Source organism: Neomonachus schauinslandi, chromosome 5 (assembly GCF_002201575.2).
Source record: "Neomonachus schauinslandi chromosome 5, ASM220157v2, whole genome shotgun sequence".
Taxonomy (NCBI): Eukaryota; Metazoa; Chordata; class Mammalia; order Carnivora; family Phocidae; genus Neomonachus; species Neomonachus schauinslandi.
This window is the reverse complement of record NC_058407.1, coordinates 70,513,391-70,526,418: the sequence shown is the minus strand read 5'-3', so window position 1 is coordinate 70,526,418 and position 13,028 is coordinate 70,513,391. Positions and strand designations below refer to the sequence as shown.

Here is a 13,028-nt window from a genome sequence, read left to right as displayed (position 1 = left end):
ATTTGATGAATTTTATTGTGAGTTGCTAAAAGAGGAAATGCGCTTGAAACTTGTAAAAGCTGAATTTCCTGTCTACATATATAACTGAAAAACGAAGGTGATATTCGTTTGATCAGAGTAAGAAAATACAACATGTGGTTGTATGATTTCCCCCCCTTTGATTATTATGTATTGTCTGCTTTCTTTGTGTTCCATATGTGTGATAAGAGTCTAGGAATAAGGATCATTTATTGTGGTCCAGAGTTGAGATTCCTGGGCTTGTTTCAGTAATTATATCTGCCCTCATGTATCAGCCAGAATCCCAAAGATCCACAGGAAGAAAATCTCAACAGTCCACTTCATGCTTTTCAGCAGAAATCCTTAGTGAAAGATGTTAATTATTGAAAAATTGGTCAGTACAGCCACATTTTCTATTTAATTTATTGAAATAATTAATACTTGTTTTATTTTTAAATTTTTTAAAAAGATTTTATTTATTTATTTGACAGAGAGACAGCGAGAGAGGGAACACAAGCAGCAGGAGTGGGAGAGGGAGAAGCAGGCTTCCCGCGGAGCAGGGAGCCCAATGCAGGACTTGATCCCAGGACCCTGGGATCATGACCTGAGCCGAAGGCAGACGCTTAACAACTGAGCCACCCAGGCGCCCCAAAATAATTAATACTCATTTTAGATATAATTACTTGATGTCTTTAATTGAAATTTCTTTCTGCATATTTTGATTCTGTACTATGATCAAAAACCTCATTGTCTCCATGGATTTGAACAATCACTAAAATAAAGTAAATATAAAATATCCAAAGAAAGAAGTTCAGTTAACTCAGAGCTAAATACCTTTGAACATGAAAATGTAGCTTAAAATACTTACTTGCTCTGTCCATAGAATTTAGAAAAAGGAATAAAGATATATTTTGAATTCCACCAGTCTTTTTAATCAAAAGTTTACTCAAGCTGGTTTCTTGCAAAAAGCCATTTCTCCTCTGTTAATTTTTTTTTAATTAAGTACACTTAAGAGATGAGCTGTAAAATACTTCATTAGTTTTGTTGTTTGAGGAAATGGACAAATCTTAGAAAGAACTGGAGTATTGATAAGGATGTTACTGATGAACTGTCCTTCTTTTGATTAGTGAATTTCACGCACTGAAAGATATCCCGAGAGTGATCAGGGCAACTGAGTCAGACCCACACAAATATGAGATGATTAAATGAAAATGCAATCAGCAGTGGCCTGGGAGCACTGCCTGGTGAAAGATAATACTGTAGCTCTCTAATTGGCTCATAGCAGGCATGCAGGATGACAGATTTCAGTTGTGGGATTGCCAGTCCTGCTTCCCCCAGCACTATTATCTCAGAGTGACACTTCCATTACTCTGAGCGGAGAAAGATGAACGTCACCTGTCAGGGGCTGGTTAATTGTGTTGCTAGATGTATGTTACCAGGGTGCAGGTTGGACATTTATGAACATAACTGCTTCCTCTGATGTCCGCCATCCTTCAGGGATCGATATGGCTCTTACAGTAAGCACGTAATTGAGTGAAGGCACTTACCACTGAGGGGCTGAAGATGAGCCCATTGTGTGAGCTTCATTGTCCATACATTCACCATAAATGAGCTGATATTTCCCATTTATTGTGTGCAGCATTGTGGAAATGGAAACTAATGTGCCACTTTCATTTGTTTTCTAGATAAATGGGGAAGATGTCCAGAATCGAGAAGAAGCAGTGGCGTTGCTGTCTAGTGATGAGTGCAAGAGAATCGTGCTGCTTGTCGCAAGGCCCGAGATTCAGGTCAGAGCAGAGATCAGAAATCTTGAGACTGAACTTGACATCCATTATTTGCTATTCTATGTCAAATCAGTACCATGGCTATTGGTAAAGCCAAGTATGCAAAACATAATTAAGAGCCATCTTTCCTAACTTACCAACCTTATCAACCTTATCTTTTTGAAAAAAAGAAGGAAAAAAGCACACAGGATGGAACCATTATTCTCTCCTTCCACTTGCCAGTTATTTGAATGAATGCATAAATGAAAAATGGTTGACTTTACATGATTCTTAGTTCTGTCTGGATCCTTGCTTTAGGTTTCTATCTGAAAATACTTAATTGGCAAATTAAGGTATCTTGAAAGAATCTCTAACGAGAGAAACATTAGCATATCCAGCTATCAACTTAAATCTTTTTAGAAGAACGTTATCAAATAAAGTGGCCTATGGAGCATGGAGCAGTTCCATGTGTAGTAAAGGAATTTTTTCTAAGTGCAGTGTGACAAAAACATCTATCCGGCCAAAAGCAAGCGAACAGCTTCTGGAGGACTTGTTTTTTATATCTTTAACAGAGGGGAGATGTCATGAAAGTAAAGGAAAGGTAATGGTGGAAGAAAAGTGCTACTGGTCCTTCTTTTCATATTCTTTTCATACCCCACCACAATGCAGAAAGGACAGCACGTTGTCACCTTCTATCCATCTGTCAGTAGTTTGAGTGAACTTGCTTATGTCACCATTTGACTCCCAGGTTATTGATCTGATGTTTTTCAAACTCAGTAACTGCATGCTATCTATAAATTAAATCGAGTAAGTGTATTTCAGTGTCAGACCAAATCCTGACTTGAATATAGTGGTTATAAAAGATCACCCTTTCCGCATATATTCCCTTTATGCCCTTGACCACTCTAAATGGTTCCCATAAAGCCTGCTACAGCCCAAGGCAGAGTAAAGTTACACACCTGAGGTCTCAGGAGTGGGGAAGGGAGACTACACGCCTGGCTGGACTGCCTGTTGAGGAGTGAATTTAAAAATACAGAATACGTATGAAAGTTCACTAATGAGCTGGAAATTTTGCAAACCAGTTAGTCTCACTGATCCCATTTTCTTGAAAAAGAACACAAGAAAGGGGCTAAACACATGTTAGTGAAATTCATGGTAAACGGAAGAGAACTCCGGGGTCGTCTCTGTCATAGAAAAGATATTTCGATGTTGTAATGTGGTTTCCCTCCCCTTTCCATGTAACCTGCTAGAGAACCTCATTAATTTAGAGTTAAAGCATTTCCTTAAACTATGCCACGGAACAGCTATAATGAACTGTGGAAAGAATCGAAATTAATGACGTAAGACTAGATCCTGTTAATCATTGAGAGAATACATATGGTTGGTAGAACTGGTGGCATTTTCAAATACCTGACTACACTCCGGACCTAGTAGAATCAGTGTTGGAGGATGAATTTCCAAACAAGACTTCCTTTCCACAGTTGAGAAAAGATGGCCGTCTGACTGCAGGATACTCTCCGTCCTGTCAAATGCAGGATCTGCTTCAGCTCCTTGATCCTAAAGAAGAAGCCTCATGACACTGGAAGAGAGCTAATTGCCTTTGGAAAAGCAGATTTCTAGAAAAAGAAAGAAAGAAAATGAATCTTAACACCATATTTTAAAAATTTAATTTAAGCAGTAATGCTATAAAATGGCAAGGAAAAAAAGATCCAAGAAAACCTTGCCTTTATTTCACCTGTATTTTTTTTATCAATTTCAATGTATCTTGTTATTGCATTTTTTGCAAGTGAATTTTACTCAGTGAATATGTGGACGTTTCTTGTGTGCTTTTTCTAGCCTTTTTCTTTTTTTAATATTTCAAATACTCTCTACATTCTTGGGAATGATCTACAGATTTGCTGGGGGCAGTCTTGTACATCAGTGCAATATTTTTAAATAACTCATTTCTTTCATCCCCTGTCAACTTTCTTTCATTTTCTGCCCATTTTCTTCCTCAGACCATTAAAGATACTGCTATTCTCTCTGCTTTCCCTTGGGACATTGGGGCAGAGAAGGCTCTCATAAGAACTTGTAAACACTCCTCCTGACACAATGCAGGTTGTTCCTTTCTCTGAAATGCCACATAAGTTCCACTGCTGTGCAAACACGTCCCAGTTTCATAGAGTCCTCCTTTCCTGCAGCTCAGCTCCAGGGAATGGTCGGCCTGTGGCGGAGTCTGAAACTCAGACTACCGTGAATGCATGTTTAAGTGGAAAGGGAAATACAACAGGGGAAGGAAGTGAGCAAGAAGCTCTCCTTACTCACTTGCAGTGTACACCTCCAGCCAAAAGACTAGTCAAAGTAGATGTACGCTGACTACAGATGGCAACTCAGGGATCTGTGGGATTAGCTAATAAGAAAAGAGTTATAGGGAATCATTAATTTCTACTGTTTGTTCCCCTTATCCCTCCCACGCCTTCATTTAAATTTCAGAAGACTCTGTTCCATCATTCACTACATCTGTGCAAGCAAATATTTTGTTTTGACCTGATTAAAGAAAAATTCCTTGGTGTGCTTATAAAAAGTAAACATGTCTATCTCTATGTAATTTCTTTTGGAGTCTGGAGTTTGCAGCCTTGTGACACTTACAAGGGATTAAAGAATATAAAACTGGGACCCCTGGGTGGCTCAGTCAGTTGAGTGTCTGCCTTCAGCTCAGGTCATAATCCCGGGGTCCTGGGATAGAGCCCCGCATCGGGCTCCCTGCTCAGGGGGGAGCCTGCTTCTCCCTCTCCCTCTGCAGCTCCCCCTGCTTATTCTTGCTCTCTCTCTCTCTCTGTCAAATAAATAAAATTTTTTTTAAAAAAATGTAAAACTTAGACAATTATAGATTGAATTTGAATTTTTAGCCAGCTTAATTTTCATAGTTCATGTGCATACCAAAGTCAGTGACGTAGAACTTGCTCAAGTTATTCAGGCTACATTAAGATAAATGAGGATGAATAAATATGTCTACACTTTTGGCCTCAGTCAAATTTGAGTAATTTATGTTCTAGGTAGCCTTTAATAAATATCAAGAAAATAACAACTACCTTCATATTAAGTAATATGATGCATATATGCCCATGCCTTTTCTGGTGCAACTTAATGTCCTCTCAGAGTTTATTTTGTTTTCAAGTTTTACAGTTTCAGTTACTTTTAAGAGCTTATTTTGCCATTGTTGAGTGGTGAAAACACCTCAAACTATGGCTGACCCTTGAGCAATGCAGGCAGGGATTAGGAGAGCCAAAGTCCCCACCCAGTCAAAAATTGGTGTGTAACTTCCGACTCCCCAAAAATTTAACTACTAATAGCCTACTGTTGATTGGAAACCTTACTAATACCATAAACACTCTATTAACACATATTTTATATGTCACATGTATTCTATACTATTCTTACAATATAGTAAGCTAGAGAAAAGAAAATGTTATTGAGAAAAGCATAAGGAAGAGAAAATAGATGTAGAGTACCGTACTGTATTTATTTTTTTAAAAATCCGCATGTAAGTGGACCCACGCAGTTCAAACACCTGTTGTTCGAGGGTCAACTGTATTGTCAATTTTGGCTCATTAGAAAGCTACTGTTTCTTTTAACACAGAGTAAAACAGAGCATGGACAATAATTCAGGTAATTTAATCAGCATAGACAGCTAATTTATGTAATCCAGCTCCAGAAATCCACTTTGAGGCAAATTATCTGTATTGACTGTCAACACTCATCATATTAGCAAGGTTTCCCACTTCACTTTGTATTGAAAAGCCAAAAAGATTTATTCAGTTTAATTTGTGTAAGACTCCCACCAGAATACTTGCATCCTGAGCCCACAAACAAAACCCTGCGTGCTCCACACTGCTCCACTCCCCTTAGATGCAACGTTTCAGATATAGATATAGATAGATTGATATCTATTTATCTATCTATCTATAGATATGTTTTTTTTGTAATTCAGCCTACCTGAAAAATGAATCCAAATAGACATGGCATAGCATCACCTTTTTTGGGGGGGGGGGGAAGAATAACTTAGAATTTTTCTTTCTTCCCCCCAGATAAAATAAATGTCTGTATTTGTGGCAAGCAGCCATCTTGTTAACTTGGAAGCCATCTGCCTAAAGATGAAAAAGCAGGATGAGGGTAGCATCAGTGTGTTCTGGGGGTGGGGAGCACTTTGTATGTAGTCTCATTGGCGGTTTTTATTAAGGAAAAAAGCCCAATTGTCTCATGGTCCCATTAGTATCATGGCGGTGCTTTAACACGGGCACTGCTGGAGGTAGTGAACATGACAGCTGTGGATTACGCAATATGCTTTTCATGTATTTTGAAAGATGGTAATGTTCTGTGCTTTGAGATCTACTTGGTTATGAGAGAAAATCTGTAGCTCTGTTTCAGGAAAGGATAAAAGGCATACAAGTCCTTTTTTTTTTTCTTTAAATCACCTTTTCTTCCTTCTGAGAGGTGAACTTATCAGAGGCTGGTATTCTGAAGAGAATCATTATGATAAAAGGAACTGGTCAGGCATCGCCATTTAAGTTTCCCCTCTTTTAGCATGAGTTCCCACTAACCTAATATAATGTACTAATGTATTCTTTTGCAGCTGGATGAAGGCTGGTTGGAAGATGAAAGGAATGAATTCTTAGAGGAGTTAAACTTGGAGATGCTGGAAGAACAGCATAATGAAGCGATGCAGTGCACGGCCAATGAGGCGGAGCAGGTAGGACCAACGATTTGAACTACATCATTTGAAATGTTGCTAGTTTTTTTTTTTTCTTAATACGTAACCATAAATGGAGTAAAAAACAAAAAGAGTTTGATCAAACACCTCTGTAATGGTAATTTTTTAGAGCAGATGGGCATCTCAAGTGAAGCAGAGGGAATAAATACAATTTTTTTCTATTAAGATCTTTCTAGCTTGGAAAGACTTGGGACCATTGTTGCCAGAATACAGTAGGATTCAGTGTTGACCCAGGTACCGTTCGACCTAATTCAGAAGCTTAACAGCAAAAATGTGCATTGCTTTTCAATATGCCAGCTGGAGACAAACTATATTTCATGAGATAATCTCTCTCCAAAAAATTAATTTTATAATTTAAAATATTAATGTGTCTATTTGAATATTTAGGCACGTATAAGATGATGATGACATGATGTAAGCCATCAATCTTATTTATGTTTTTGGTATCGTGGTCCTACCTATATACTCCTCAACAGGAGTCACTCTATTTGAGATCATTGATATCATCTCGCCTTAGGGTCACATAATCATTCAGGCAAAAATGCTGAGCTCCTCCTATGTCCCAAGTACCACACTTGATCCTGAGCATACAAATTAAAATGAAAAAAGTTTCTGCTCTTAATTAATTCACTGCTAGTGAAAGATTATACAGGGGCCTGTGGCAAACTGAGTCTTGGGATTCTTTTGTGGTTGTTGTTGTTCCTACGGGATAAAGACAAGATCAATATATCCGAGACTTTTTTACGTTGAATTCATGTCAGTCATCTGCCTGATATAATTTTATGAACACTTCTGCTGTCAGTTTATTGATTTGTTTAATTATCACCCTGGTCTCAACATGAATCCTAACACATTCTAAAAGATAGCTTTTTTGGTGTTTTGGGTTTTTTTTAAGATAGTTTTAAAAAATCCTGGACAGCTAGGCTTAGGGACATGAAGCACAAACCTTCTATCACTTTACCAAGTTGCATGATGGAATATGTTGCCATGCAAGCATTCCATAACAGAGATGTGTGCGTGTGTGTATGGGCACATGCCTGTATATTAAATAAATCATTATACTGCAGACTACGGTGTCAAAGCCATGTGCGCTATTCTCTGTTCTGAGCACGGATGCTCACTGGCCACCTCACAAACAGTAGTTCATGCTCAAGAGCGATGCTGCTACTGTGGGATTGCTTTTCAGTATAGGTGGGGCAGATTGAAATTTTTATGTACGACTTCAACGCTGGCCACAAATAAAGATATTTTTTGGTGGCAGCTGCTGGTTACAAGTAAGAAAGTCCTTGCTCCAGGCTTTTTCTCTCTTAGATACAAAATGTGACCTGATACAGAATTGACAGGAGGATGTTGGAATAAAGAAAGAAGGGAGAAATCCTGTCCAGGTGAAGTGATACGGTGTCAAATGCTGCCTACTCATCAGACGTAATACAAATGCTTGGTCTTTTGAGGTAACACTAGATGTCCCTGAGGTTAGATTCTCATTGTGTGGAAATTTTTCTTCAGCATGAGACTGAAAAATGATAAGAAGTACAGAAACCTTTAAAAGTCCTTTGCCCTTATAAACAATAATACTACATTAGAAATGTCTTGGTAGAAGCATTGCCTGTCACCATAATAATTCCTTAGGGAAATAATAAATGATAGAGTGGCATTACATCAGAAACTAGGAATTCTAGGTTTGGGAATGGAAAACCCTTTTTTATTTTCACACTTGCTCGTAAACCGGTGACTAAAGAAAGGGAAATTCGACAAAAAAACAAAACATATATCCACGCTTCAAAACTAAAATCCATATACACATTAAAGTTTCACTTTACATACCCTGTCCTTGGTGTTAGGGCTGCTGGTGGCACATCGTGGAGCATCTCCCACAGCACAGTTCGTCTGTGTCCTTGGCACTCCACATAAAAATAAGATAAAAAAAAAAAAAACACTAGCCTTCTTGTATTTTTAAGCTCATTAAAGATATGAAAAATATAAATGTAAATAATGTAGTGTATCAACTCAGATGTCCAATATCAATAATATCCTCTGGGGGGTCTATGGTACATGTGAAGGTCACCACACTGGATCCTATTGTCAGCTTATGGCAAAGAACATACAGATACACCAAGCACTCCACTGTTAGTTACAATTACTTATTTAGAACATTATTTTTTTATCAATATGATGTTTAAAATCTCAGCATATTTTCAACAAATGAGGAAAACTATTTGAGGGAAAGACTGGGAATCCTTAAATAACGTTATACATGCTCATGTTCTCTCCTCTGCAGTTTATGTTAAGTTTTGTTCGGCCTCTGTGGAAGAAAATAAAGCCATTCTCTCGAGAGGCTCTTTCACACCTGTTTTAGAATATCGTTTCTCATGCATTCTGTCCTTCTTTAACACTAACAGGCTTAATTATATTTAATTGTATAATTACACCTGCTAGAGGAAAATATATACATAAAATGGTGAGTAAGTTTACACATAAAGGAAATACAATGTAGAAATTGCCATGTAGACTAGTATACGATAAGTGATGGAGGAAAAAATAATTTTACCCTCTTCACAGAGAAAGAACGACATATGCATCCTCTTAGGAAAGCAACAGTTAATTGTTCTGCATGAAAGCCATAAACTACCAAGGAATAAAGATTACATATGAGTGTGTATTCACAAATATGTCCAAAATATTTTTTTTTATATTATGCCCATGTCTGGCAATCAGTGCTGCTCCGATTTTCATGAGAACTGTCACTTTACTCTGAATAGAATAAAATTCACCTCTGAAGGAAATAACCAGTCGAGAATAGAAAAATACTTTTAGGGGCGCCTGGGTGGCTCAGTTGGTTAAGCGACTGCCTTCGGCTCAGGTCATGATCCTGGAGTCCCTGGATCGAGTCCCGCATCGGGCTCCCTGCTTGGCGGGGAGTCTGCTTCTCCCTCTGACCCTCCCCCCTCTCATGTGCTCTCTCTCATTCTCTCTCTCTCAAATAAATAAATAAAATCTTTAAAAAAAAAAAAGAAAAGAAAAGAAAAATACTTTTAAGTAACCCAAAGCAGTCCTAAGATGACTTTGTTGATTTTGAGTAATGTGATTTGGAGATGCATTGAGGTCAGGGCGCATGTATGCAGGATTATGGCATCCTGAACATTGAAGAAATCCTGATTCTGGGGGATGGCACTGGCCTTTTCTACTTTTCTCTGGGTCACGAATAAGCTGAATCCATCTGGGATTAAAGTTCCTCATCGATAGAAGGGCCGAGGCTCCAGTACTAAGCTATTCTTGAAATACTGTGGCTGTCTGGCTTACCATTACCAGTGTGTTACTAGATCAGCGAAGTTTCTTCTGAACTTAAAGTTCAGGAAAAAAGTCCTCATAATAAGGTGATGCGGCTTCAGCACTCCAGGCCTCCATACTGCAGAAGACCATTTAGATCACCTGTCTCACTCATCCTTTTGTGTGTTACCACCTCAGAGACTCATAAAGTCACCTCATTTACACACCTTCATGCCAGTTTCCCAAGTAACAGAGAACCTTAAGGTAAGAATAATTCATTTAAATGAGGCCTGTTTTATTTATCCCCAAGTCAGGTCTCCAAGCAGTTTTGGTTTTCTTTATTTCAATTCATAAAAAGCTACCTTGAGCAAATTGCCTTTATTTCTAAAATGGTTAAGGATGCTAAAATTAGAACAGCTTTCTAGGAACCACACCTTTGCCAAGAAGCATCGTTTTTTTCAAGCAAGTTTTGCAACAACTGGTGTTTTTCCAAAATAATTGATTTCCTTTGATCTCTCAACTTTATATTCTCAGCCAAAAAAACAAGAAGAAGAAGAAGGCACAACAGACACAGCAACATCGTCCTCCAACAACCATGAGAAGGACAGTGGGGTGGGGCGCACAGATGAAAGCTTGCGGAATGATGAGAGCTCAGAGCAGGAGAATGCAGCTGAGGATCCCAACAGCACATCTTTGAAGAGCACGAGAGAGCTGGGGCAGAGCCAAGACACTCTAGGAAGCGTTGAACTTCAGTGCAATGAGAGCTTCATGTCTGGCGAATACATCGACTCCGACTGCATTGGCAACCCAGATGAGGAGTGTGAAAGATTCCGACAGCTCTTGGAGCTCAAATGCAAGATTCGAAACCCTGGAGAGTATGACCTGTATTACTCGAGCAGCACAATAGAATGCCATCAGGGGGAACAAGAGGGTGTGGAACACGAGCTACAGTTGCTTAATGAAGAACTAAGAAACATTGAACTGGAGTGCCAAAATATCATGCAGGCTCACAGGCTCCAGAAGGTGACAGACCAGTATGGAGACATCTGGGCTTTGCACGATGGAGGATTCCGGAATTATAACACCACCATGGATATGCCACGGGGAAAACTAGATGACATCATCGAACACCCAGAGAAGTCAGACAAGGACAGTTCTAGTGCTTACAACACAGCAGAAAGCTGCAGAAGCACCCCACTCACTGTGGACCGTTCTCCTGACAGCTCCCTTCCAAGAGTGATCAACCTCACCAATAAGAAAAACCTGAGAAGCACAATGGCCGCCAATCAGTCTTCTTCCGGACAGAGCAGTAAAGAGTCGACCTCCACCAAAGCCAAAACCATGGAACAGGACTGCAGCATGGAGGGCAAGGAGAAGATTTCAGAAAGCAACAAGCTTTCTGATCAGGAGAAAACCAGCAGTGAACACATCCCTTACCTCTCTCCTTACCACAGCTCCTCATATAGATATGCAAACATCCCAGCGCATGCCCGCCATTATCAAAGCTACATGCAGTTAATTCAACAGAAATCTGCAGTTGAGTATGCTCAGAGCCAGCTGAGTTTAGTGAGCATGTGCAAGGAGTCTCAGAAGTGTTCAGAGCCCAAGATGGAATGGAAGGTGAAAATCAGGAGCGATGGGACACGGTACATAACAAAGAGACCAGTGCGAGACCGGATTCTGAGGGAACGTGCCTTAAAGATCAAGGAGGAGCGCAGTGGCATGACGACAGATGATGACACCATGAGCGAGATGAAAATGGGCCGCTACTGGAGCAAAGAGGAGAGAAAGCAGCACCTGGTTCGGGCCAAAGAGCAGCGTAGGCGCCGAGAGTTTATGATGCGGAGCCGCTTGGAGTGTCTTAAGGAGAGCCCCCAGAGTGGCAGCGAGGGCAAGAAGGAGATCAACATCATTGAACTGAGCCACAAAAAGATGATGAAAAAAAGAAACAAGAAAATTTTGGACAACTGGATGACAATCCAAGAACTGATGACCCACGGGGCCAAATCTCCTGATGGCACACGAGTTCATAATGCCTTCTTGTCAGTCACCACTGTATGACCGAATGAATGGGATGCAACTGATTTTAGGAGGATGCTACCAGTTTGGGTAGAGTATGATTGCCTCGTTCAATGTGGCGTTTTTATATATATTTTGTGACTCTTTATAGTTTCAATTTTTTGTAAGCAAAAATACCTGGTAATTTTTCATTTGTTTTTCATATACTGGTATCTTCTTTTTGGCCGAGATCTTTCTTTAACTTGTGATATATTCATATTACTCATTTATATATATTTAAAAAACAAGCAAAAGGAAAGAAAACAAGAAACTTGAACAAAAATACTGAGGAGCCAATTAATTTCCTATTTTAATGTATCTATTGTAAGTTAAGATCTGGATTTATTTCTCTAGTTTACTTATTTTCTACTTTAAAAACAATTCAATGCCAAAACATTTCTATGCTTGCTTCTTGGCATAATACGTATTAAGTCAACCCCGTTAATAAATCACGTGCCACATCTTGTCCTATACATAAAAACCACCTCTTTTTAATATCCCATTGTACATTTAACACCTAAATGGCCGTTGTCTATGTCTCAGTAAAGTGTAGGTGGACAATCTTCCTGTGGTATGTAGTGACATTGGTCATGTAGCTAGATAATTGTGGTAATTGTGACAATAAAAAATAAATTATTGATTATCCTTAAGAGTTATCAAGGAGTGTTTTATTTTCATTGTCCACTATGGTTACCAGATTTCGATTAGTTATATATGTATACTATTTAGAAGACTCCTAATTGTGGATTATAAAATGTGTACATTTTCTATCACTTTTTTTCCAATAAAATTTTCTTGAAATACTTCCCATAGATCATTGTGTCACATATTCTTACCAGGATTCAATTAGATAATATATGTAGAGCATCCAACAGATGTTACCTAAACATCCGATAAATATAAGTTGACCTCCCCTTTCCTGCCACCCATGAAAAGTAAAGCCAGGAGAAATTTAGGGAAGGACATGGAGAGGGGGTCAGTGAAGTGTCTGAAAATGTTTATAATGGCCCTAAGTGTATTAGTTGGCTTGGGCTGCCATAACAAAATATCCTAGACTGGGTAGTCTAAATAGGAATTTCTTTCTTACGGCTCTGGAGGCTGGGAAGTCCAAGATCAAGATGCTGGCAGATTCAGCAACTTGGTGAGGGCTCTGTTCCTGTCTTGCAGATGGCCACCCTCTCCTTCTGTCTTCA

The 13,028-nt window shown here is 39.0% G+C and overlaps 1 protein-coding gene across 3 annotated transcripts in view; it reads left to right on the top strand.

Moving 5' to 3' along the window:
- PDZRN4 (PDZ domain containing ring finger 4) overlaps positions 1 to 11,911 on the top strand; it is a 350,574-nt gene extending 338,663 nt beyond the window's left edge. For all 3 annotated transcript variants that reach the window (XM_044914883.1, XM_044914884.1, XM_021704873.1), the window contains 3 exons: positions 1,683 to 1,784; positions 6,373 to 6,489; positions 10,312 to 11,911. In XM_044914883.1, the coding sequence (XP_044770818.1) occupies positions 1,683 to 1,784; positions 6,373 to 6,489; positions 10,312 to 11,838 (1,746 nt within the window). In that variant the 3' untranslated portion in view covers positions 11,839 to 11,911. The remainder of the gene's footprint in view (positions 1 to 1,682; positions 1,785 to 6,372; positions 6,490 to 10,311) is intronic.
- The last annotated feature ends 1,117 nt before the right edge of the window (positions 11,912 to 13,028 follow it).